Source organism: Myotis daubentonii, chromosome 2, assembly GCF_963259705.1.
Source record: "Myotis daubentonii chromosome 2, mMyoDau2.1, whole genome shotgun sequence".
NCBI lineage: Eukaryota > Metazoa > Chordata > Mammalia > Chiroptera > Vespertilionidae > Myotis > Myotis daubentonii.
In genome coordinates, this window is record NC_081841.1 from 43,713,134 (window position 1) to 43,740,723 (window position 27,590).

The 27,590-nt window shown below is 39.2% G+C and overlaps 1 protein-coding gene and 1 pseudogene across 1 annotated transcript in view; both read left to right on the top strand.

Moving 5' to 3' along the window:
• Positions 1-26,413, top strand: part of PDZRN4 (PDZ domain containing ring finger 4) — a 351,666-nt gene extending 325,253 nt beyond the window's left edge. Inside the window, exons 6-10 of the mRNA XM_059682583.1 lie at positions 4,740-4,838; positions 8,226-8,288; positions 15,717-15,818; positions 20,066-20,182; positions 23,591-26,413. Of these exons, the coding sequence (XP_059538566.1) occupies positions 4,740-4,838; positions 8,226-8,288; positions 15,717-15,818; positions 20,066-20,182; positions 23,591-25,114 (1,905 nt within the window). The 3' untranslated portion in view covers positions 25,115-26,413. The remainder of the gene's footprint in view (positions 1-4,739; positions 4,839-8,225; positions 8,289-15,716; positions 15,819-20,065; positions 20,183-23,590) is intronic.
• A 5-nt stretch (positions 26,414-26,418) lies between these two features.
• LOC132228811 (U2 spliceosomal RNA) lies at positions 26,419-26,624 on the top strand (annotated as a pseudogene).
• Positions 26,625-27,590: the final 966 nt, after the last annotated feature.

Sequence of the window (27,590 nt, forward strand, 5' to 3'; positions counted from 1 at the left end):
GAAATATCTAAGTATGGCTTTTTTCCTAGTTACTAATCAACATACAAAATGTAAGCCCTAGCCGGTTTGGCTTAGTGGATAGAGCGTCTATCTGTGGACTGAAGGGTCCCGGGTTCAATTCCAGTCAAAGGTATATACCTGGGTTGCAGCCTGATCCCCAGTAGGGGGCAAGCAGGAGGCAGCCAATTAATGATTCTCTCTTATCATTGGTGTTTCTATCTCTCTCTCCCTCTTGCTTCCTCTCTGAAATCAATAAAACTATATTTTTAAAAAATACAAAATGGGCCTTAGCCGGTTTGGCTCAGTGGATGGAGTGTTGGCCTGGGGACTGAAGGGTCCCGGGTTCGATTCCAGTCAAGGGCACATGCCCCGGGGTTGTGGGCTCGATCCCCAGTTGGGGACATGCAGGAGGCAGCTGATCAATGATTCTCTCTCATCATCGATGTTTCTATCTCTCTCTCCCTTCCTCTCTGAAATCAATAAAAATATCTTTTAAAAATGCAAAATGTAAGACAGTGATTAATAGTTAACTTGTATAGTAGTCCATATGCTGTCTGATAAATAAAAGGCAGCAAAACAAATGAAATAAAAAGGAAGGTGTGGACACAATAGCCCGTCTCCATGATTGTCAGTTAATGTCAGTGACCATCGTGTCTAGCTCTGGCTCTTCTCCAGACTTGAGTAGTTCAGGCAGCCTCTGAATTTTCTCATTCAGGGGGAAAACCTGTGTCACAGACCTCTGACCTCTTTGGAGTTTAGAAACAATTTGCTTCAACAGCCGTGACAGGCAGCTGCAAGCCTCAGTTCTTCCCCCAACAGGAAAGTCCTATCTAGAAAGCAAAAGCAAGCGTAGTGTTTTTTTTCTTTTTAAGTTCCTACTTTCTCCCTAGATCCAATTATAAAAAATAGATACATTTCCCAGCACTGTCGTCTAACGGATTGATGTAAAATCCCCCCTCTTGTCATTCTAAGATTAGAAGGATGATTCACAGCAAGCTTTTCTAACTTCAATCTCAGGCTCCACCCTCAACCTCCACATAATCAATTTCTCACAGGATTAGATACCATGATTTGATTTTTTAAAGGGACTTTGTACATACTCCCAGAACATAGCATCTTAAAGCACACGGAAGCCAAAATGAATGTAGCTTCCCCAGATCTGTGAAGTGCTTCTTCCACCGCAGTCACAAATGACTTATGGATGGCGAGCATCGGCTCGGCTTTGATTTGTATACGCCCCTGGATCGTCTCCGTGCAGAAAATGTGCAGAAGGTAGCATTTCACTTTTATGTCTTTCATCAAACAGCTTCCCTGTGACAGGGGGAAAGGTAGGGGCGTTGTTAGGGAAAGCATCCTCTATTACCGGAGGTTGTTTCTTCAAAAATCAGAGTCTGGGTGCACTGTGAAGGGAATGCTAAATGCAACCCGCGCCCAAGCATTCCTTTCAGAGAATTAGGCTTGACCAAGCCACCCTTGCCTCCTGCAAACAACATGCTCTACAGGTAGCTGCGTGTTAGTTATTTTGTCATACAATTAAAGGAACTTTGATTCTAAAGCGTATGCATCTGGGTACTAATATGGAATGTGTAGTGTCTGAGGCATTCTCAACCAGAGAAAGAAATGCAGGCCCACACTTGGGACTGGTGTACGGTGGTGGTTTGTGGCATCCAGGGAATCGCACTTGAGTTTCCTTCAGAGCCTGAAATCGCGACACCAAAAAGTTCATCTTTTGAATTAAAGCTTGGTATTTTCAGTCTTTATTAGTATGTATTGACCTCTGGATGGCCCACATTTTAAGTAATTTTAATGATGACCCCTTTAAGAAATATGGACTTATCAATTATCTTTCTGACTCAAGAGCTACTTTGAGAGAATGAAAGATCATACCAAACCCCAGATATTTTTAGCAGACAGGTAATCGTGGTGGCACACCTGAAACACGACTGGCTACCTAGACAGGCAGGCAGTCCTTAAGAACTTCAGGGAGATCAAATTAATTCAGGGTGCTAAGTGTTTATAAAAGGGAGATGTTGGAAACAAAGGTGCTGTAGGGAACACTGAGACCTGTTTCACCCATCCGCTTAGGTCCAGTACGATGACAGTACTGAAAAGTTGTTTTGACCTCAGGATCTTAGTCTTCTTTCCCCTGTGATTCTTGGGTAAATGCTTTTATTTGTGGTAAAAAGGGTGGATTCTGCCCTTTTAATTTTTTTAAATATTTTATTATTGATTTCAGAGAGGACGGGAGAGGGAGAGATAGAAACACCAGTGATGAGAGAGAATCATTGATCGGCTGCCTCCTGCACACCCCACACTGGGGATTGAGCCCACACCCCAGGCATGTGCCCTGACCTGGAAATCAAGCCGTGACCTCCTGGTTCATAGGTCAGCGTTCAACCACGGAGCAACACCAGCTGGGCAGCCCTTTTTATTTTAGTGTATAGGTTCCATTTTATTGGAAAGTATTTTGATATGCATCTTCTAAACAGTCATGAAGCCAGGGCACACCACTGAGCACGTGGAGAACACACTCAGGAAAGGAATGCTCCCCTGGGAAACAACTTCCCACTGGGAAGGGACTTTCTCCTGTGCTGTTGGCAGGACATTAAAAATCAATGGATTTCAGCTTTTAACGAAGGCTCTTCATTTGCTTGAATTTAAAGGTCCCAATCTCAGTTCTTTATGGGTGTTTAGATTTCCTCTTAGGAATCACAAGCTTCTTTACTCCTCAACTGTGTACTTCATTGCTGTAATTGGAGCTCTTTTGTTGTGGTAATTCCTTCCTAATGTCCCAGTTTCAGTCAAGTAGTCTTGCCCTCTGGAGGCATTAATTATTGCCAGTTGTGAAAATATCCTTGCTCGGTTTTACTTTTTGCTTCTGGTGCCAAATCGTATCACTTTTCCCCCCAATTCTTCCTTTAGGTGAAAAGATTTTTCATCCTTTTTTCTTTACTGTTCAGCATACACCATGCCCTTTTTAATCATTGTAATGTGATTTAGAGTATATTTGCCCACCAGTTAGAAAGTCAGCATTCATTGTTCTATGTAATTCACCAATTTGAAGTGCATGTCTCAAGATAGGAGATTGCCGTTTTATTTGATTTCATATTAGCTGTGAAATTATTGGTCACTGGAGCTTATGATAGTTTACCCTTGCTAAGGACTTACCTGTGGTTTATAGCATGTCATTAAAATAAATGATTATTATTCAAAGACAAAGACTTCACTGAAATGCAAAATTGAAAGGGAGGCTACTTCAAATGTAACGCAGAATATACTGGGAAGTATCCTCTTGTTTAAAATAAAGTGAATTTTTCTTTATTTAGGCCTGGTAGTTATTTCAGATTATAGACAGTTAGGTGGATTATTTATTAATATCAATCTTTGAAATATTTTCCTACACACACACACACACACACACACACACACACACACACACACACAATCAACCTTCAATTAAGACGCAATACTGCCCTTGCGGGTGTGGCTCAGTTGGTTGGGTAGGGGGCGTGCAGGTAGCAGCTGATCCATGTTTTGCTCTCACATGGATGTTTCTCCCTCTCTCTCTCCCTCTTCCTTTTCCTCTCTCTAAAAATCAATAAAAAATATTATTTAAAAAAAGAGGAAAGATGACTTAATTATGATTTCACAGAAAGTTACAAGCATTTAGGACAGATTTTGAAATAAAAGCAATCACCCTTCAACCAGTGTCCGCCCTCAGTGCATCCCTGCTGTAGACCATGGAGAAGGAGCAGTAAGCAAGACAGGCACATTTGCAGTTCCCACGGGGCCCGAGTTCTAGGAACGGAATCCAGACGTCAGTTTCTATTTAAATGTACTTTGTTCTTTCTCATCGGGTGATTTACTAAAGGGCCTTATATTCTCCATCCAACTGGAACAGGTGCTCCAGATGAGAGTTCCAATTTGTGTTTTAGTCCTTGGAATTATGCAATTTATCCTAAAGTCATCTGCTGCCGAGAGTAGTACAAGTCTATTTCATGATATAAAACTGAAATACACTGAAATTTATTATTATTTTGCTGAACATAAATCAGGAAATAGATTCAATATACATTACCTAAGGACTGACTTTCTAAGCCTCTTAGCCATGTGATTCAGTAAAGGTGTTTCCTTGTTCATTTACTGCTGCATTTTGAATCATTGCCTCTGCCCACATGACTGTTGATGGGTCTCTCCCTTCAGTTTGGATGAACCCATTTCATCTCAGGGGCCAGAACTTCTACCAGATAATAGAAACCTTGACCTAAGCCACACAAAATACTTGCTTATTATCTTATTGGATAGAACTCAAAAGAAGAATTAATGTAGAATCTAATATAGTCCTTTTTATTTGAACTGTTTTTTATTAAAATACAAATAAAGACACAGTGACTCTCAATATTTTAATGAACATTTTGCCATCTACTCTGACATTCTCAAATATGTTATTGATTCCATCTTATTAATGTATGCACATTTACTTATACTTCATTGTGTGATTTCTAAGGAGTTTTAAGCTTATGATTTCATGCAAAAAATGCACATTTCCAACTATACAATGACACTGGAAACGTTGGCTTAAATATAGAGAAATGAACATTGAAGGTCTATTTTGATGATTTTGGTAACAACTTAATTTCAGAAGTTGGGCAATCATTATGAAAACAGCCCAGGGAAACTCCGTTCTGCTGTGGGATTCCTCTCTGAGATAAATGTCGCTGTGCGTGCGTTTTTCTCAGGAGGTCGAGTTGTGTCGTGTTAGCAGTCAAGAGAAGCTGGGCCTGACAGTCTGTTACCGCACGGATGATGAAGAAGACACCGGCATTTATGTCAGCGAGGTAAGAAAGGCCATGGAGCGAGGTCAGAGGAGGGAGACTGTGAGGAATGGAGTAAAGTGACTCGCCATGAGGAAATCCTTGGGAGGCTTGAATGTGAAGAATTGGCCATGTTCCAACACTTGTCACTTTCAATTAGGAAAGTAAATGATGTTGCCCAAGTAATGTAATTATTATCAGCTTGTTTAATGCAGATCTTTCACCACAGAATCCCAGTAAGGGAAAAAAGCAAAAATAGTAACATTGTCTACATTTGAATAAATGCCCATAAGTATGCAGGAAGTCAAGCAAAGTTTTTGATCAGCAAACATTTGTCCTTCCATTCCACTGTGTCTTCTATCAGTGCTGTTAACAATAGCATTGACTAATTGTTCTAAATCTAATATTCACAACAATCACATATTTTACTCTGCTGACAGCATTAATAAATTTGAATATTCAAGGCATGCATCTATTAGTTTGTTTTATGCAACCCCATAATTACTATTTAAAAAATGAGGTACTTGAGTGTGAAACACCCTTCGTGTTAATTACTTTGAAAAATTGTGAAGCAAAATTTATTATTATAGGTGATTTTTTTTAACTCCCAAAAGAATCATTTTATGAGAAGTGGTAAGGTATGATTTTTGTAATTATATATACTTAAGATTAAAAATCACCTCTTTATGTAAATATATGTATATATGCATATGTACATGTATATATTATCTAAATCCTCCATATATGCAAGTATAAATAAATATACATGTGCGTATATGTATGTATGTGTGTGTGTGTGTGTGTGTGTATATATATATGTGGAAAGTAGACTAGATACTGATTGCTATTCCAAGTTTTCTTGGCCATGATCTTGAAAACATTACCTGACTTACTGAGCTTCAGCTTCTTCAGCTAGAAACTTAGTACAACAATGCTTATCTCATTGTTTCTAAAGAGATGTTTAGACAATGTAAAGGATAATGTAATTAATACACTTAGAAAACTATACAGCTCTATAAATGTAAATGCTACTCTTTATCACTTTACCAAAGAATGTACTGACTGGCCAGAGAAAGACAAATATCACATGATCTCATTTATATGTGGAATCTAATGAGCAAGATAAACTGATAAAAAAAAAAATAGACCCAAAGACATTGAAGCATGCAGCAGACTGATGAATCTCAGAGATTCGGGGAGAGATTAACCAAAGAACTTATATGCATATATGCATAACCCATGGACACAGACAATAGTGTGGTGCAGGCCTGGCGAGGGAGCAAAGAGGAAAAAGGAAGAGGACATCTGTAAACTTTCAACATTAAAGATAATTTTTTAAAAAAATAATTTACTGACTGGCTCTTGCAATGGAAAAATCTATAGCAAATATCTAGTTTATATGCATCTTTTTAATGTACAGCTATGATGATCCCTGCAATTATGGTGAGGAAGTATAAGGAAAACACCTGCCAGATACTCTTTTGTAATATGTACAGAGGAACAAATGTAGAAGTTTAATATTAGTTTAATAACAGTTCTGAGGACAAAGTTTTAGATTGTGAATGGCTTCTAAACAGGTTACAATTGATTAATCACTCCTCACTTCCTCCTAGTAAGTCTCTGTTTACTATTTAAATATGTCAGCTTTAGAACTTTATTTTCCAGGGGTAGTAAACAAGCCATAGGAACTGAACACACGTATTGGAAGAATGTTTTTCTTATACCTCTTGCATGTTTTTGATTGATCACTTAAGACTCATTTATTAGGTGGCACCACCTAATAAACAACTAATATCTAACATCTGGATAGGATGGATCAACCTCATGCAACATTTGAAATAGGTTGCTAAAACAACAGCAACAACAACAAAAAAAAAACTTTGATGAAATAAGCTCAAATAAATGGTTATTTGAAGCCATCGTGTGAAATGTGATAGGTGGAATTACCCCCAGTAAACTGTAAGTCAACACTTAAGTTTGATGTGTTAAAATATTGATAAAATCTTAATTGCGCCCTAAGTATCTATTTATTCTAAAACATTTTAGTTAATATATTTCACCCTATATTTAGTGTCTAATAATAATCTACATGGGTAGGACTTTTTAATTTTGAAGCAACATAGATTATAAATCTCTTTATAAATTAATGTGCTCATGAGACAGAAATCCTTTAAAAAGTATAGACTTACAGTATAGCTATCAGCTTTTCTAAGACAGCCAAGGCAGGATTTAAAAATCACCCTAGTAGAAAGTAAATTTTCTTGGTCCAGAGAATCCTAAGTATTAGAATCAGCTGAAGACCATGCCTGACAGTTGGGCTACAGAAATGAGTGAATGGATATAAAAAAGGAAGAACAGATAAAGGAAGGAAGGCAGGAAGGAAGAGAGGGAGGGAAGGAAAAATGGTCTTCAAATCAAGGTTTCTCTAGTCTTTTAAATTGTATTATTATTAATTCTAAAGCAGTTGATTTACATTTTTAGAATCAACGATTTTTTTCCGTATAATTTTTTTATTGTTTACACTATCACAGATGTCCTCCATTTTCCCCTCCTTTTACCCATGTCCACCGAGCCCCTGCCCACCCTCCCTCAGGCTATCACCACACTACTGTCTATGTCCATGGGCTATGGATGTATGTTTTTGGCTAATCTCTTCACCTCATTTCAGCCAGGATCCTCCAACCTCCTTCCCTCTGACCTCTGTCGGTCTGTTCCATATATCCATGCCTCTGTTTCTATTTTGTTCACCAGTTTATTTTGGTCATTAGATTCCAGATATGATATTTATTTTTCTCTGGCTGGCTTACTTCACTTAGCATGATAATCTCCAGGTCTATCCTTGCTGTTGAAAAGGTAAGAGTACAATGAGATATCACCTCGCACCTGTCAGAAGGCTACCATCAATAAATCAACACACAACAAGTGCTGGCGAGGTTTCAGAGAAAAGGGAATCTTCGTTTGCACTATTGGTGGGAATGCAGACTGGTATAGCCACTGTGGAAACAGTATGGAGTTTCCTCAAAAAATTAAAAGTGGAACCACCTTCTGACCCAGCAATCCCACTTCTGGGAATATATCCTAAGAATCCTGAAACACCAATCAGAAATAATATATGCACCCCTATGTTCATAGCAGCGTTTTTTACAATAGCCAAGATCTGGAAACAGCCCAAGTGCCCAGCAGTAGAGGAGTGAGTGGATAAAAAAGCTGGGATACATTTATTTACACCATGAAATACTATGTGGCTGTAAAACCAGTAATTTTTTTTCACAGAGAAAAATTTGATATGCACTCTATAAATCAAGAGAATCGTGAACCAGGTTTTTAGAAATATTTTTTAAAACCATAATTTTAAATTTTGGGGGGAGAAATTGCAGATCCGGTTGAAGATGTATGTCCTCTCTGTTGCAGGTAGATCCAAATAGTATTGCTGCCAAAGATGGCCGGATTCGAGAAGGGGATCGTATTTTGCAAGTATGTGGTGTGGTTATTTCCTTCAGTTTCCTACAATTCTTTTTGTTTGTTTTATGTTTTTTTGTTGTTGTTATTAATCCTTACCCAAGGATATTTTTTCCATTGCTTTTCAGAGAGTATCAGCAGGGAGGGAGGGATGGAAGGAGAAAGAGAGAGAAAAACATTGATGTGAGAGAGACACATGGACTGGTTGCCTCTCCCATGCACCCGGCCAGGGACAGAGACAAACATACCCAGGTATGACCAGGAATGGAGCCCAAGATCCTTTGGTGCAAGGGCTGATGTTCTAACCACTGAGCACACCTGCCAGGGCATGTGTCCAACATAAAATCTTACAGAAAAGGAGTTGATTTTGCTTTGGGTAGTGACATCTACAAAACAAAATGGTATAACTTTTCCAGTGAGGATAGTGCCATTTATTAAAAATTATTAGCTAATAATTAGTGATGAGGGTGCCCTCTCTGAACTCAGATAATTTAACTCCAACTTCCAGCTTCACATTTACTTGGGCACATTACTTACTCTCTTGTAAGCCTGTTTCCACATCTTAAAAAACTGTAATGATAAAACATTGCTGCAAAGGTTAGATGTGATCATGCATGTGATATTCTTAGCACAGTGCATGGTGAGGAATCAGCATTCATTGCTGTTATTACTAGCAGCAGCAGCGGTTATTGTTACCTTTTCCAGAATAATTTAGGTGAGAAATCCCAATGTTCCATTACTATATGAAAGCCTAGAAGGCTAGAAGTTTTAACTATTTACTGATAAGTTGTTCAAGTCAGGTGGAGGAAATATGCTTTCTTCTCTACATGAAAACAGAAACATTACATTTCAGCTGAATGAGAGAAGAGGTCAGCAGGTCATGGGGGGGGCTGCAGAACTGGAAAAGTTCGGGGCCAAATCAGGGATAACCTTGAGGGCCAAAGTTTCTGCCCTAACTTTGCCTGGACCCACTCTGTCCCTCCTGAATCCTTTCCCAGAAAGAATGGCTCCAGAAAGCCACCCGGCTGCTCAGGCCCTTGAGAGTTGAGCTCCGCTGCAAAACAAGAGGGAGGGCGCAAAAGACAAACTGGGGACGCTACAAACGGTTAAAACGTTATGCAAAAGTTTTGGTCCTTAGGGCAGATCTATAGTTCCCATTTCTTCTTACTACATACTGACCCCCAGAGAATGTTTCTTTGAACTGAACACATTTGGATTCAACAAGGTGCCTAGAACAGGACTTCAAAAATAGACAAGATGCCATCCCAGCATTTGGGGCGGTGCCGTGTAATTAGGAAGACGGCCGCATACACAGCTGATGACAAATACTGGTACATGATGAAGGTGTGCCCCTGCCACTTCAGGCACACACCAGAGGGTTACCCCGCCCAGCCTTCTGCTTTTCTTCTTCCCCGTCTTCAGGGTGATGCGCACTGAGTCACATCGCTTCTGCATAGTTTTCCTTCCTCTCTCTGGATGCCACAGAATTCCTTTTCCATCAAGGACCCTTTACTAAGGCTCCAATTTAAAAAGAATAAAAGTATGAATTAGTCATGGTCCCACTAGTTTTCAGAAAACTTCCAGAATACATGTATCATTTCTACTTCAGTGAGCTCCCTAAGTGGTGGCCTATAGTTAGCAAACTGGACTGTGTCTGGCATTGACTTTATCAAGGGAAGGAAAGTGAACCTGGAAACCAAGGCTTAGTCTTGTTTAATCCCATATTCTTAATATCTTCTCATGCACATGTGAATAAGTGAAACAGACATATTCAGTGGAGAGCCTGATAGGATAGATGAATAAAATCTGCAGTAAAGCTTTACTTGTGTAGCCTCAACAAGAATTAAGGGTACCATTTTAAGGTATAATCTGGGTAATGAAAGCTTCAAAAATATTTTATTTTTTTTATTTGGAAAGAATTTTAAATGTAGTTCACTTTGTTAACATCTCCAATTAAGTACACTAAAAAAGATGTAACCTTTTTTGACACTCAGGGTCATGTTATGCCCAGCAGTCATTACACAATGCTATAACAGAGTGAAATGCTCAATGACTAAAAGGCCTGGAAGATTTTGTTCCCCATGACTCTAGTTGGCTACATTTTCTGATATGTCAGGTCTATATTTTGTCATTGTTCTCTTCCCATGTGCAGCTGCCACTTCTTCCTCTCACATCTGCGTGCCACACCCAGTACCCTCTGCATCCGCACTGGCTCCCTCCCTGGTTTTCAGATAACCACTTTCCCACAGGCTAGGTCCGCAAATAGAGCTTTCAAAATTACGTCTATTAGTTCTGTGGCTAGAGTTGGGTAGGAACAAGTACATGTGTTTCCACATATGCATACTGTATGTTTTGACACTTCTTTATTCTTGGCTATATTGTGGGCAGAAAATGTTTTTAGGTAAAATATTTGCTGGATAATATAGCATTTCATATATATAAAAGCGTAATATGCTAATTAAACTGGACAGCAGAACAACCTTCCGGATGTCATTCCAGATGTCCTTCCGGATGAAGCCCCAGTGGCAAGGGCTGAGGCAGAAGCAGTTAGGGGCGATCAGGCAGGCAGGCAGGCAGAGTGATTAGTGGCAATCAGGCAGGCAGGAGAGTGGTTAGGGGAGATCAGGCAGGCAGACAGGTGAGTGGTTAGGAGTCAGCAGTTCCGGATTGCAAGAGGGTGAAGACTAGGCTGAGGGGACCCCCCCCACTCAAGTATATGTATATTATTGATTTCAGAGAAAGAAAGAGAGAGAGAGAGAGAGAGAGAGAGAGAGAGAGAGAGAGAGTTAGAAACATAAATGAGAAACATCGATTGGCTGCCTCCTGCATGCCCCCTACTAGGGATTGAGACTAAAACCCAGGCATGTGCCTTGACCTGGAATCATACCGTGACCTCCTGTTTCATGGGAGGATGCTCAACCACTGAGCCACGCTAGCCAGGCAATATGGCATTGCTTAATGGTGTTGGTTCATGGAAGAAACAACAGCAGAACTGATACAGTGCTATTGTCTGTCTGGTTACTTTATATTCAGTGGAAATATGTCACACTTAATGAATAAATACATGTCACATTAAAAAGCCTTGAATTCAATTCTATCTGCACACACAGGAAACAAAGAGTCTTAAGGGTGATAGTGAAATTATATTAAAGAAAACTGTGACAAAATTGTACCCATAGACAAATAGCTCCCACATGGCTGATGGGGAGATTACAGGATACCCTGTAATGAAGAATTAATGACTCCTTTCCCAGGGAGATGAGCGTGGGAGAAAGGGGGGATTTACTTCTTATCCTTCAAGTTTCCTGGCTGGCTTTTATTTAAATGAATCTCTTTAGAGCTATTGTGATTTTAATCTCCTGCTCATGAAGACCTAAGTAGAGTACCTCTGTGATCCTGCCCTCACTGTGTAGCTAAATTTTTCCAAATGACTCAGACCCTGGCCCTCCCTGTTAGATGACCTCACCCAGTGACACCATCCACACACAGATCCTTGCAGGAGGTTGATACAGGGTAGGGATTATGCAGAAGCAAAAGCATGAGCTGACTTCCTGATAACATATTCCGGCTATCACCCATGTGTTTTCTCTCTGCAAGTGCTTGACAATTCTATCTGCTGTGCCTTTGCCACAGGTTTGTGGTATCAGATGTGTCCTCGGGAATTAATATGGGGAAGTCCTCTCACAAAATTGCAGCACCAAATAAAGACCAGGCATTTCTGAGCCAAAGGGGAAGGATTAAATGCCACCTGTGATCATCTTTCCAAAGGAGAGACTGCTATATTTTCAGTTTCTCCTTGGGATAATATGATTTCATATTCTGTGTAAGCAGCCTAATTTCATGTCAGCCAAAGCAGTTAGTTGTATTTCTAAGGACTACCTGGTGACAAAAACCGGCAAAAACTCAGAACAGTGGGACATAAGATTCCTAACAAGCCCTCTCTTTCTTTCTCTCTCCTACACACGGAGTGGTCCTCAGCATTTCTTCTTGCTCATCTTATTTTCTTCCCTCTGGATAACCGTTTGCACCAATTTCTGTTTTACCCATCTCTACATTTCTATACTTCATTCACCTTCTTCCTCTCCCCCTTAAAATATGAACCCATTTGAAATGAATCATTTCTCTTCTGCCTAAGAGTCTTATGTTTTCAAATAAGAAATTCCCTAGGTGGCTGGATGTCTACGATTTTAGTTGCCCAGCTGCCCCTGATATACTAAAATAGGAAAACTGAAAATTGGTATAGTCAAGCAAAAAAGCTACATTAAACCATTTCTAGGATTTTAACATTTTACACACACACACACACACACACACACAATGCTCATATGCTCATACATGTAGGAGGTTGGGCCTAAAGTGAGATCTTCCCTGATATATCTGTGTAATTGCCACAAACCTCCTCTCAGCTAAGGCAATACTCATTTTGAAACTAATATTTGCATATCGCCATCCACAGAAAATGAGACAGATATATTATCTAGCAAAGTTGTTCTTCATGTATAACAGAAGTTGCATGTTGCCTTCTCCTGGTTCCCTCTCCCCCTCTTCTTTAAAAAGGGAAGCCTCCCATTAAATTGCGGTGACATGCCACTCATCTGTCTCCTCCCCTTGTTTCTGGGCCCTGCACCTTTATGTCTGCTGGTGTTTGCAGCCACTCCCCACCAGCGATCCTGCAGCTACAAGCCACCATGCAGGAATAAGAGCAAATGAAGGGTGAAAGCTCTAGCTGATTCCATTCCTCAGATCTTCTCATTCCTTGAGAAGCATCTTTGTTGAAACCCATGGCTGCAGGTCTTGCCCCAACATCAGTTAGGGAATCAAATTAAAGTCCTGAGGACAATAGGACCTACCAAACGAGTTGGCTACAGTGGCCTTTGTTTTGAAAAACAACAACAAAACACCACTCTTTAATGCCAGGTATCAGTGACAAATTCATTTCATTCCACATATGATTCTGAATGTCAAAGTGTTTCTAAAACATACGATCTGATAAGCACCTCCCCCCCAAAAAAACAAGGACTGACTTCCAGGTCCGAAGACCATAGCTCTAGGTCATTATACTTCACAGAGGAGAGAGATGCATAGCAACTATAAAAGGACTTAAAATGAAACAGAAATATATTGCTTCTTGATGGCTCTGTAAGAGACGTTTTAAAATAGAACCATGTTTACTACTGTGAATTTAATTGTTGTGAATGAATTTTAATATAGGTATTTGCTTTATTTAGAAGAAAATAATTTTCCTTTACAGAAGATTAAAATATAAATAATGACAGTAGTAACAACAATAGCATCAACAGTAAAGTGTGCCAGGCACTTATTGAAACCCATATTTATATATCTTAATTCATTTAATCCTTATAATAGCCCTCTTTAAAAAGGTATTATTATCTATTATTATCTGCACTGTAATATTGGGAATATAATAGAAACATTAAACTAACATACATGAAAAAGTATTTAGATTTCTGGTAAGTGAAAGTTAGATGAAGAATTTGGCAGTATGTGTACATATTCGAATGGAGAGTAGGAGGGAGAAGTAGTGAGAATTTTATTTTAACTAGAAAAGATGAAGATAAGCTATGTGAGATCATCCAACTCAATCCCCTTAGGATCAAATGTGCCTGTAGTGGAGGGGAGGTGACTAGGTTCATGATTGACAGGCAAGTAGATGCATTGCAGATATACTACTAAGAATTTCTATGAAATGGACATAAATCCTCAAAGTACAAAGAGAGTAAAAGTTTTCCAACTACACCTAATTGGGGGTGGAATAGACATCATGGATTCCATCACCTCCAACGTATCTTCATTTAAGGAAAAATGGCCTTGGATTCAGTAGGAAAATACCTCTTCAAATATATATTTATGAAAAAACAATAAGATATGCTCCCCAGTCGTTAGTCTACGTTTTGGAATCATATTCTATTTTCTAACTTAATAAATGTTATTTGTGAATTGAAAAAAAAAAGAAAAGAAAATGCACTTAAAACTAATAAAATCACAATTTCCTGTCTCCATATACAAGTGAAAAACTAATGGATATTCCTTTGATCAGAGTAAGAAAATACAACATGTGTTTGTGTGACTTTCCCTCCTTTGCCTATTATTGTTCGCTTTATTTGTGTTAAGTACATAAAAGTCTAGGAATTTGGATCATTTACTATGACTCAAAGTTGAGGTTTCCTGGGCTTTTTTTTTTATAACTAAGTATGTCCTCAAATATCAGCCAGAATCCTAGAGACCCACAACGAGAAAACCTCGGTAGTCTAATTCATGCTTTTAAGCAGAAATCCTTAGTGAAAGATGTTAGATTAATTACTGAAAAAATGGCCAGTGCAGCCACATTTTAATTTGTTGATATAATTAATACTTATTTGAGATAGAATTAGTCGACCTCTTCAACTGAAATTTATTTTCATATATTTTGATTATATGTTATGGGTGAAAAATCTCATTGTCTTTACAGATTTGAACAATCAATAAGACAAAATAAATTTAAAATATCCAAAGAAAATAATTGGGTTGACTAAGAGCTAAATACATTTAAGGATGAAAATGTAGTTTCACATACAAATTTTAGAAACCTTATTTGCTCTGTCAGTAGAACTTAGAAAAAGAAAAAAAAATAGATATATTTTAAATGCCACCGGAGTCTTTCCCTTTTAGTCAAAAGTTTACTCAAGCTTGGTTTCTTTCACAAAGCATTCTTGCAAACAGCTCATTTTACTCTGTGTTAATTTTTAAAAGTATTTTAAGTACACTTAAGTGGTGAGTCTTAAGATAGAGCATTCAAGCATTCATTTTACTGTTTTAGAATAAGGATAAATCTTAGAAAGGAACTGGAGTAATGATGAGGATGTTACTAAGAATTCCTTCTTTTGATTAGACTAACACTGAAAGGCATTCTGAGAGTGATTTGGGACAACTGAGTCAGACCCTCACACAGATATGAAATGATTAAATGAAAATGCAATCATCAGTGGCCTGGGAGCGTGGCCTGGTGAGAGATAATACCGCAGCTCTCTAATTGGCTCGCAGCGAGCATGCAGGATGACGGATTTCAGTTGTGGTATTGCCACACTGCTTCCCCCAGCACTATTATCTCAGAGTGACACTTCCATTACTCTGAGCGGAGAAAGATGAACGTCACCTGTCAGGGGCTGGTTAATTGTGTGGCTAGATGTATGTTGCCAGGGCGCAGGTTGGACATTTATGAACATAACTGCTTCCTCTGATGTCCGCCATCCTTCAGGGATCGATACGGCTCTTACAGTAAGCGCGTAATTGAGTGAAGGCACTTACCACTGAGGGGCAGAAGATGAGCCCATTGTGTGAGCTTCATTGTCCATACATTTACCATAAATGAGCTGATATTTGCCATTTATTGTGTGCAGCATTGTGGAAATGGAAACTAATGTGCCACTTTCATATGTTTTCTAGATAAATGGGGAAGATGTCCAGAATCGAGAAGAAGCAGTGGCGTTGCTCTCCAGCGACGAGTGCAGGAGAATCGTGCTGCTCGTGGCGAGGCCGGAGATTCAGGTCGGAACAGAGACCAGAAGTCTCCAGACTGAACTTTATATCCATTACCTGCTATTCTCTATCAGATCTATACCATGGCGATTGGTAAAACCAAATGTACAAAATACAGTGGAGTCATCTTTTCTAACTTACCAACCTGATCCATATAAGTTAAAAGACTCCCTTATATTGCTCTACAGAATGGCAACCAAACATCTTTAAAACACACACACACACACACACACACACACACACACACACACACACACACACAATTGAATCATTCATTTCCCCTTCCCACTTACCAGTTACTTTAATGAAATCTTAAATGAAAAATGGTTGACTCTATATGATTTTTTAATTCTGTGTGGATCCTTGCTGCAGGTTTTCATCTAAAATGACTTAATTGGCATTTTAAGGTATCTTGAAAGAATCTCTAGTGAGACAAACATTAGCATATCTAGCTACCAACTTAAATCTTTTTAGAATAACTTTACGAAATAAAGTGCCTTACACAGCATGGAGTGGTTCCAGGTATAGTAAATGGATTTTTTCCAAGTTTAGTGTGGCAAAAACATCTGTCCGTCCCAAAAACAAACTGATAGCTCCTAAAGAAAGTTATTTTTATAACTTTACAGAGGAGGATGTCATGAAAGTAAAGGAGAGGTAATGGTGGCAGAAAAGTACTCTTGGTTCTTCCTTTGATATCCTTTTTATACCCCACCACAATGCAGAAAGGACATTACATTGTCATCATTCTCGCCATCTGTCAGGAGTTTGAGTGAAGTGGGTAATATCACTATTTGTCTTCCAGGTTATTGATCTGATATTTTTCAGACTCAGTAACTACATACTTTCTATAAATTACATTGAGTAAGTATATTTCAGTGTCAAACCGAACCCTGACTTGAATATAGTGGTTATAAAAGATCACCCTTTCCGCATATATTTCCTTTATGCCCTTGACCATTCTAAAAGGTTCCCAGAAAGCCTTCCATAGCCCAGGGCAGGGTAAAAGTTACACCTGAGGGCTTAGCAGTGAGGAAGGGAGCCTATGCAACTGTCTGGATGGCATATTTAAGGGTGAATGTTTAAAGTGCATATGAAATTGCACTCATTACCTGGAAATATCACAAATCAGTTCATCTCACTGATCCCATTTTCCTGAAAAAGAACAATGAGGCTAAATACATATTAGTGAAATTCATGGTAAATTAAAGAGAACGCGGTAATCATTCCTGTTGTAGAAAAGATATTTCGATGTTATAATGTGGTTTCCCTGCCCTTTCCAGGTAACTGCTAGAGAACCTCATTAATTTAGAAGGAAAGCATTTCTTTCCCACATGGCTGTAAAGGGCTTGGGAAAGAATAGAAATCAGTGACATAAGACCAGACCTTGTTCATCTCAGGTGGAATACATATGCTAGCTAGAACCAGTGGCATTTTCGAATGTCTGGCTACACTCCTGACCCAAAAGAATCAATGTTGAAGGATGAATTTTCAAACAAGACTTCCTTTCCACAGTTGACAAAAGATGGCCGTCTGACTCTGTAGTATTCATTCTGTCAAAATCAGCATCTGCAGTAATTCCATGATTCTGGCCCCTTAGCCTTTGCCACACTGGAGTGGAGCTAATGGCCTTTAGAAAATCAGATTTCCAGGAAAATAAAGAAAGAAAATGCATTTGAACACCATACTTTAAAAATGTAATTTAAGCACTACCTGCTATAAAGTGGCATAAAAAAAAGATTTTTAAAAAACTGTTGCCTTTTTATCACCTATATTTTTTATCAATTTTAACATATCTGATTATTACATTTTTTGCATGTATATTTGATGCAGGGAGAATGTGGAAGTTTTTTGAGAGCTTTTTCTAGCCATTTTTAAAAAATGTTTCAAATCCTCTCTACATTCTAGGGAATGATCTACAGAGTTGCTGGGGGCAATATTGTGCAACTGTGCAATATTTTTAAATAACTCATTTCTTTCATTCCCTGTCAACTTTCTTTCATTTCCTGCCCATTTTCTTCCTCAGACCATTAGCGATATTGCTCTTCTCTCTTCCCCTGGGGACATGGGGGCAGAGAGAGCTCTCATAAGAATTTGTAGCCACTGCTTTGGTGACAGTACAGGCTGTTTCTTTCTCTGCAACACCAGGGTGAGACCCACTGTCATGCAGATAGATCCCCTGCATCACAGAGACAGTCCCCCCTTCCCTGCAGCTCAGCTCAGGGGAAAGTTCTGTCTCCGCTAAGGCGCTAGGCAGACTGCCAGGAATGCACATCTAGGTGAACGGGACCAGGAGAGGAAGGGAGTGAGCAAGAGGAATCTCTCCTTACTGTGTGTCTGTACTTCCAGCCCAGAGGAAAGCCTAATCAAAGCAGACACACACTGAAGGCAGAAGGCAACTCGAGGATCCATGGGGTTCGTTAACAAGAAAAGGAGTTATAGGGAACCCTTCATTTCCACCCTGTGGTCTCATCTTTCCCACCCCTTCCTTTAAATTTCAGAAGACGTTGTTCCATCCTTCATTGTGTCAGTGTCAGCAAATATTTTGTTTTGACCTGATTTAAGAAAAATTCCTCAGTGTGCCTATCAAAAGTAAACATTTCAAGCTTCACGTCATTTCTTTTGGAGTCTGCTGTTGGCAGCTTCAGGAAACTTTAACGGGATTAAAGAATGTCAAACTTGCCCTGGCCGGTGTTGCTCAGTGGTTGGAGTGTCAGACCGCACACCTAGGGGTCTCGAGTTCTATTCCCGGTCAAGGGCACATGCCTGTTGGGTTGCAGGTTTGATCAGCAGCCCTGGTTGGGGGCACCCGCAGGAGGCAGCCAGTTGATGTTTCTCTCTCCCCCTCCTTTCCTCCCTTCTACTCTCTGTATAGAGCAATAGAGAAAGTATCTGAGGGTGAGGATTTAAGAAAAAGAAGAAGAATGTAAAACTTGGACAATTATAAATTGGACTGAATTTAAATTTTTAGTCTGCTTAATTTTCATAGTTCATCTGCACATCAAAGTCGGTGGGGTGGAGCTTGATCAAGTTATTAAGGCTATATTAAGATAAATGAGGATGAATAAATGTGTCCAGGCTCTTGGCCCCTCATAAAATTTCAGGGAATTTTTAGTTCTAGATACCCTTTAATAAATATCAAGAAACCTATGATTGCCTTCTTGTTAATGATACCTATACAAGAATGTCTCTTCTGGTGCCCTTTAAAGTCTTTCTGTTCGACTTGTTTTTAAGTGTTAGATTTATTTATCTTTAAAAGGTTACTCTGCCCATTTGTTTAGTGGTGAAAACACCTGAAATTATTGTCAATTTTGGCTCACTAGCAAGCTGCTGTTTCTCTGTAAGACAGAGTGAAGCAGAGGTTTGCCAGTCATTCAGTTAATGTAATCAGCATAGACAGCTAATTTATGTAATCCAGCTCTAAATCCACTTGGAGAAAAATTATCTGTATTGACTGTCAACACTCATCATACTAGCAAGGTAACCACCAGTTTTCCATTTCATTTTGTACTGAGAAGCCAAAGGGATCCATTCAGTATAATTGGTGTAAGATGTCCACAGGAATCCCTGTGTTCAGCACCCACGAACACAACCCTATGTGCTCACTCCACTACGGTTAAATGCAACATTTGCAACTGGGCCTGGAAAATGAATTGAAATAAACATGATATAGCATCACTTTTTTGGTTTTACTGTTGTCGAGAAGAATAACTTAGACTTTTTTTCCCAAATAGAATAAAGATGTCTGTTTGTGGCAAGATGCCATCTGGTTAACTTGGAATCCATTCACCTAAAACTCGAAAAACAGCATGAGGGTAGCGTCAGAGTGGGGAGAGCACTTTGTAGTCACATTGGCAGCGGGGAGGGGAGCAATTATTAAGGGGAAAAAGCCCTATCATCTCATGGCCCTATTAGTACCAGTGCATTTCTTCAACACAGGGATAGTTGGAGGTAATGAGCTGACAGCTGAGGATGGACAGTGGGCTTTTCATACACTGTGAAAGACAGTCACATCTGTGCTGGGAGATCCACTGGGTTATGAGAGAAAATCTGTAGCTCTCTCTTAGGAAAGGATGAAAGGCATAAGAATACATTTTTTAACACCTTTTCTTCCTTCTGAGAGGTGAACTATCAGGCTGGTATTCTAAAGAGAATCATTATGATAAAAGGAACTGGTCAGGCATCGCCATTTAAGTTTCCCCTATTTTAGCATGAGTTCTCACTAATCTAATAGAAAGCACTAATGTATTCTTGTGCAGCTGGACGAAGGCTGGCTGGAAGATGAAAGGAACGAATTCTTAGAGGAGTTAAACTTGGAGATGCTGGAAGAACAGCATAATGAAGCAATGCAGCACACTGCCAATGAGGTGGAGCAGGTAGGGCCAACAATTTGAACCACATCATTTGAAATGTTGCTACTTCTCTTTTTTAATGTATAACCATAAATGGAGTAAAAAAAAATCAAAGAGTCTGATCAAACATATCTATAATGGTAATTTGGAGAACAATGATAATCTCAAATGAAGCAGTGGGAATACATACAATTTTATTCTATTAAGAATATTTCTAGTTTGGGTAGCTGAGGGACTGTTGTCAATAGTGTACAGTAGTATTCAAAAGCTGACCCAGATACTGTTCAACCTAATTCAGAAATTTAATAGTAAAAATGCATGTTGCCTCTCAGTATGCCAGCTGGAGACAAACTACAACCCCTAAAGTGACTCCTCCCCTGAAACAGTCATTTTATACTTTAAAATTAATGTGTGTATTTAAATATTTAGGGAACTGAGGGAAGATAATGACATGATGTAAACCATCCATCTTATTTGTGGTTTTGGCATCATGATGATACCTTTATGCTAAAAATAGGAGCAGTTCTACTTGAAATTATTGACATCAATTAGGCTCACCTATTTATTCAGTGAAAAATTCTGAGCGCCACACGTGTTCCCAGCACCACACTTGGTCCTGAGAATACAAAGAAAAATGAGCAAAGTTCCTGCCCTTAATTAATTCGTAACTAGTAAAAGATCACACCGTGCTTTGGAGCAAACCAAGTCATTTCATTTTTTGTTGTTGTTTTCCTATTAGATACAAACAAGATCAATATGTCCTAGATTTTGTCTATGTAAGATTCATGACATTCATCTGCCTGATGTATTTTATTAACACTTCTGCTGTCAGTTTACTGATTGTTTAATTATCATCCTATTCTCAACATGAATCCTTAACACATCTTAAAAGATAATTTAAAAATTATCCTGACAGGGTTAGGAATGTAAAACACAAACATCCTATCACTTTACCAAGCTAAATGATGAAATATGTTGACATGCTAGCATCCCGTAACGCAGATGTATGTGCATGTATGTGCACATGTCCATATACTAAATAAATTATGAGATTGCAAACGACAATGTCATCATAGGCACGTAGGCTCTATACTCTGCCCTGATCATGCATGCTCACTGGCCACCTCATAAAGAGTAGTTCATGCTCGAAGCAATGCTGCTACCATAGTGATCCTTTTCAATATAGGACAGGCTGAAATTTGGATGTATGACTTCAACACTGGCCACAAATAAAGATATTTTCGGGTGGCAGCTGCTGGTTATAAGCAAGAAAGACGTTGCTCCAGGACTTTTCTCTCTCAGATACAGAATGTGGCCTGATGCAAAATTGACAGGGGGGTGTTGGAATAAAAAGAGAAGGAGAAATCCTGTCCAGGTGAAGCGATACGGTGTCAAATGCTGCCTACTCATCAGATAAAATACAAATACTAGGTCTTTGGAGGGAACGCTAGATGTCCCTGAGGTTAGATTTTTATTGTGTGGAAATTTTTCTTCACCAGGAGATTGAAATATGATGAGAAGTGCAAAAACCCTTAAAAGTCCTTTGCCCTTATAAACAATAATACTACATTAGGAATGTCCTGGTAGAAACATTGCCTGTCACTATAATAATTCTGTAGGGAAATGATAAACGATGGAGTAGCATTGCCTTAGAAACTAGGAATTCTGGGTTTGAGAATAAAAAATAAAAACTCCTTTATTTTCTCATTTGTTCATAAACCGGTGACAAAAGAATGGGAACTTCAATTTTAAAATGCATATCCATATTTAAAAACTAAAATACATCACCATGTGAAAGTTTCACTTCACAGGCTATCCTTGGTCCTGTAGCAGCTCTTGACACATTGTATAACATCTCCCATAGCATAATTTGTTTATATCACTTATACTGCATAAAAAAATTTAAAAAATACTAGTATTCTTGTATTTGTTTCAGCTTATCATTAGGTATAGAAAAGTATCAGTGTAAATGATGTTGTACAGAGACTCAAATGCCCAATATCAGTAATATCCCCTGAGGATTTCCCGGAACAGCATGCAGACATCACCACATTTAATATTGTTATAAGCTTATAGGGAGGGGCATAGGGATGTAACTGGCTTTCCATTGTTAGTTACAATGATTTATAACACTATTTTTCATCAATAAGGTGCTTAAACTCAATCTCAGCATGTTTTCACCAAATGAGGAATTGTATTTTAGGAAAAGATTGAGAATCCTAGAGTAACATGACGCATGGCCACCTTCTCCCCTTCTCCATCTGTTACATTTTGTTCCTCATTACTTATGAGGAAGAAAAGAAGTATCTGGGGAGACCCTTCAGACCTGTTCCAGAATGCCTTTTATCACCCATTCTGCCCTTCTTTAACATTAACAGGCTTAATTATATACTTACTCCTGCTAGAGAAAAAAACTCAGACATAAGGAAACTATAGTCTAGAAACTGCCAGGTAGACTATATGAGGAGTGGTGGGGAAAAGTAACTTGGCCCTCTTCACAGAGAAAGAACTAAGTATAAGGAGATTCAGTGGCAGTTTATTATTCTGTGTGAAAGCCAAAAATTACCATATATATATATTTTATATTATGCCCACATCTAGCAATGAGTGTGGCTCAGACTTTCAAGGGAACTGTTCTTTTATTCTCCGTAGAATAAACCCTTTGAAGGAAATTACTGGTTAATAATAGAAGAATCTTTTGAAGTACCCCCAAATGAGTCCTAAGATATTATTGTTGTTTCTGAGCCACATGAGTTGGAGATGCACTGAGGTCAAAGCACACGTGTGCAGGAATATGGCATTCTGGACACATAAGAAAGCCTGACACTGGGCAATGGCCTTGCCTTCTAGACCTCCCTGTCACCAATACGCTAAACCCATCTGAGAATAAGCTTCCTCATCGATCGATAGAAGGTCCTAGGCTCCAATACTAACCTATTCCTGAAATTTTGTGACGTTTGGTTAACCATTACCAGTGTATAACTAGATCAATAAAATGTCCTCTGAACTTAAGATTCAGGTAAAAAAAAAATGAGGTGATGTGGCTTCTGAACTCTAGGCCTCCATATTGCTAAGGACCATAGACACTCTGTCTTACTCATTTTCTTGTGTATTATCACCCCAGAAACTCATACACATACCTTCACACCAGTTTTCCAAGTAAGAGGAAGCCTTAAGATAAGAATCATTTATTTAACTGTGTCCTGTTTTATTTATCCCCAAATGAGTAGCATAGCCAGTCAGCTTTTGTTTTCTTTAATTCATGGCATAAAAAGCCACCTTGGGCTAACTGCCTTTATTTCTAACGTTGCTGTGGATACTGAAAGTGCCGCAGCTGTTTAGGAACCGCACTTTTGCCAAGAAGCATTGTTTTCACAGCAAGTGTTTCAACAATCCGTGTTTTCTTTGTTTCCCTCAACATTGTTTTCTTAGCCAAAAAAACAAGAAGAAGAAGAAGGCACAACAGACACGGCCACATCCTCATCCAACAACCATGAGAAGGACAGTGGAGTGGGGCGCACGGATGAAAGCTTGCGGAACGATGAGAGCTCAGAGCAGGAGAATGCGGCTGAGGATCCCAAAAGCACATCTTTGAAGAGCAAGAGAGAGCTGGGGCAGAGCCAGGACACCCTGGGGAGCGTGGAACTCCAGTGCAATGAGAGCTTTGTGTCAGGTGAATACATTGACTCGGACTGCCCTGGCAACCAAGATGAGGAGTGTGAGCGATTCCGGCAGCTCTTGGAGCTCAAATGCAAGATTCAAAACCATGGAGAGTATGACCTGTATTACTCGAGCAGCACAATAGAATGCAACCAAGGGGAACAAGAGGGAGTGGAGCATGAGCTACAGTTGCTGAACGAAGAACTAAGAAACATTGAACTTGAGTGCCAGAATATCATGCAAGCTCATAGGCTCCAGAAGGTAACAGACCAGTACGGAGACATCTGGGCATTGCATGATGGAGGATTCCGAAATTATAACACCAGCATCGATATGCAAAGAGGAAAACTAGATGACATCATTGAGCACCCAGAGAAGTCAGACAAGGACAGTTCTAGTGCTTACAACACAGCCGAAAGCTGCAGGAGCACGCCGCTCACCGTGGACCGTTCCCCTGACAGCTCCCTTCCCAGAATGATCAACCTCACCAATAAGAAAAACCTGAGAACCACAATGGCAGCCAGCCAGTCCTCTCCTGGACAGAGCAGTAAAGAGTCGAGCTCCACCAAAGCCAAAGCCCCTGAAGGTTGTGGCACTGAAGGCAAGGAGAAGATCTCAGAAAGCAACAAGCTTTCTGATCAAGAGAAGACCGGCAGCGAACACATCCCTTACCTCTCTCCTTACCACAGCTCCTCATACAGGCATGCAAACATACCAGCCCACGCCCGGCATTATCAAAGCTACATGCAGCTAATTCAACAGAAATCTGCCGTCGAGTATGCACAGAGTCAGCTGAGTCTGGTGAGCATGTGCAAGGAGTCCCCGAAGTGTGCGGAACCCAAGATGGAATGGAAGGTGAAAATCAGGAGCGATGGGACCCGGTACATCACAAAGAGACCAGTGCGAGACCGGATTCTGAAGGAGCGTGCCTTAAAGATCAAGGAGGAGCGGAGTGGCATGACGACGGATGATGACACTATGAGCGAGATGAAAATGGGTCGCTACTGGAGCAAAGAGGAAAGAAAGCAACACCTGGTTCGGGCCAAAGAGCAGCGTCGGCGCCGAGAGTTCATGATGCGGAGCCGGTTAGAGTGTCTCAAGGAGAGCCCTCAGAGCGGCAGCGAGGGCAAGAAGGAGATCAACATCATTGAACTGAGTCACAAAAAGATGATGAAGAAGAGAAACAAGAAAATTTTGGACAACTGGATGACAATCCAAGAACTGATGACCCATGGGGCCAAGTCTCCGGATGGCACGCGAGTTCATAATGCCTTTTTGTCAGTCACCACTGTATGACCTAGTGAATGGGAATGGAATGCAACTGCTTTTAAGAGGGTGCTACCAATTTGGGTAGAGTATGATTGCCTCGTTCAATGTGGCGTTTTTATATATATTTTCTGACTCTTTATAGTTTAAATTTTTTGTAAGGCAAAAATACCTGGTAATTTTTCATTTGTTTTTCATATACTCGTACCTTTTTTTTTCCCCTGAGGACTTTCTTTAACTTGTGATATATTCATATTATTCATTTATATATAAAATCAAAAGGAAAGAAAACAACAAAAAAAAAACTTGAACAAAAATTCTGAGGAGCCAATTAATTTCCTATTTTATTGTATCTATTGTAAGTTAAGATCTGGATTTATTTCTCTAATTTGCTTATTTTCTACTTTAATAACAAGTCAATGCCAAAACATTTCTATACTTGCTTCTTGGCATAATACGTATTAAATCAAATCTGTTAATAAATCATGTACCACATCTTATACATAATAACCACCTCGGTTTAACAGCCCGTTGTACATTTAGCACATAAATGGCCGTTGTCTTCGTCTCAGTAAAGTGTAGGTGGACAATCTTCCTGTGATATGTAGTGACATTGGTCATGTAGCTAGATAATTGTGGTAATTGTGACAATAAAAGAGAAATAAATTATTGATTATCCTTAAGAAAAGTTATCAAGGAGTGTTTTATTTTCATTGTCCACTGTGGTTGTCAGATATAAATTAGTTATATATGTATACTATTTAGAAGACTCCTAATTGTGGGTTATAAAATGTGTACATTTTCTATTACTTTTTTTTTCAATAAAATTGTCTTGAATACTTCTTATAGATCATGGTGTCACATATTCTTGCCAAGGTTAAATTAGGTAACATATATAGAGCATCTTATAGATGCTAACTAAAATTTAATAAACATGAGTTCATGCTTCCCTTGCCTGCCATCCATATAAGGAAAAGCCAAGGAAAATTTAGGGAAAGGTGTAGAGGAGAGGATCAGTGAAGTGTCTCAGATTGTTTATAATGACACTATGTATTAGTCAGCTCAAGCTGCTATGACAAAATACCACAGACTATATGGCCTAACGAGCAGGAATTTATTTCTCAGAGCTTGTGAGGCTGGGGGGTCCAGATTCAAGGTGCTGGCTAATTCAGGTTCCTAATGAAGGCTCTCTTCCTGTTTTGAAAATGGTCACCTTCTCACTTTGTCCTCACCGGATAGAGAGAGGAAACTCTCTGGTCTCTATTCTTATAAGAGCACTGATGCCATCATGAGGGCCCCACCCTTGTGACTTTATCTAAAAATAATTACCACCCATCGCTTCTCGGCCTTTTGGCTAAGATCAAGTGTAGTATCTGTTCTTATCAGTTTAAAAATAATTACCACCCAAAGGCCCCATATCCAGTAGCTATCACACTGCGGGCTAGAGCATCAACATTTAATTTGGAGGACACAATTCAGTCCATAACACTATGTGTATTTATTTATTCAGTCATTTGGGAATAAATTTGGGGGAACCATCTTTTTAATCATTGCCCACATAGCCAACTATAAATGCCTTTTTTGTCAGTTTATTAAAAAGTGAGATTGTTGGATTGTTAGGTAGGCTGTTAAGTCTAGTTTTTCATCATATACACATATAAACCATATCATGTCAATCGTGATGCCTCCAGAATGAGAGCCAGGTCAACCTTGTGCGTACAAACATGAGTTCAATCAAATTTTTATTAAACCCAAGAGATAGTTTTAACATAATGGAGATACAATGTGTGAATATTTTTGAAGCTACTTTCCTGTTTAAAAAACTACAAGGGCTCCTTATGAGATCTTAAATCAGATTCTGATGCCTCAGCCTCTATTGACTAGCCCTCCTTGCCTATTATGCTTCCGCTGTAGGTCTGCTCTGAGTTATTCCTGGCTTGCAAACAACCTGCCCATTTCTGCTAAAGTTACCTATGCTATTCTCCTGGCTGGGATTTCTGTGCCAAATCCTACATCTTTCTTAGAGCATAATCACATATACATGTCTTCTTTATTAGCTGTTTTGATGACACCGGATTTTCTCAGCATTTTGTCATACACTTTGATACAATACACTATTGGAAATTTTATTCTTTTGTTATTTGAATCACATATGTGGAACTTATTGTCTCCCTACATAGATTTTAAGTTCATGGACTTCGGCCCTGGCATCTCCCTCTGTCTTTGTATACCTCTGGTAGAATGACATTTGAATAATAATGAAAGCTAGTTAAGTTATTTTATTAATTTAATTTTCCTCTATCCTCCACATATTAGTCCCTTCCTTTGTTCCTGTTTTCTTTATTCTTCTACCCTTCTAAGTTATTACCTATGACAGGTTATTACATAGATGGAAAGAAATGAACCTTATTTACCTGTAATGAAAAGCTGGACTCAAAAATTGTAAGATAATGATAGTAATAACAATCTAAGGCAAGTGGAAATTTCATCACTTCTAACTTTCGCC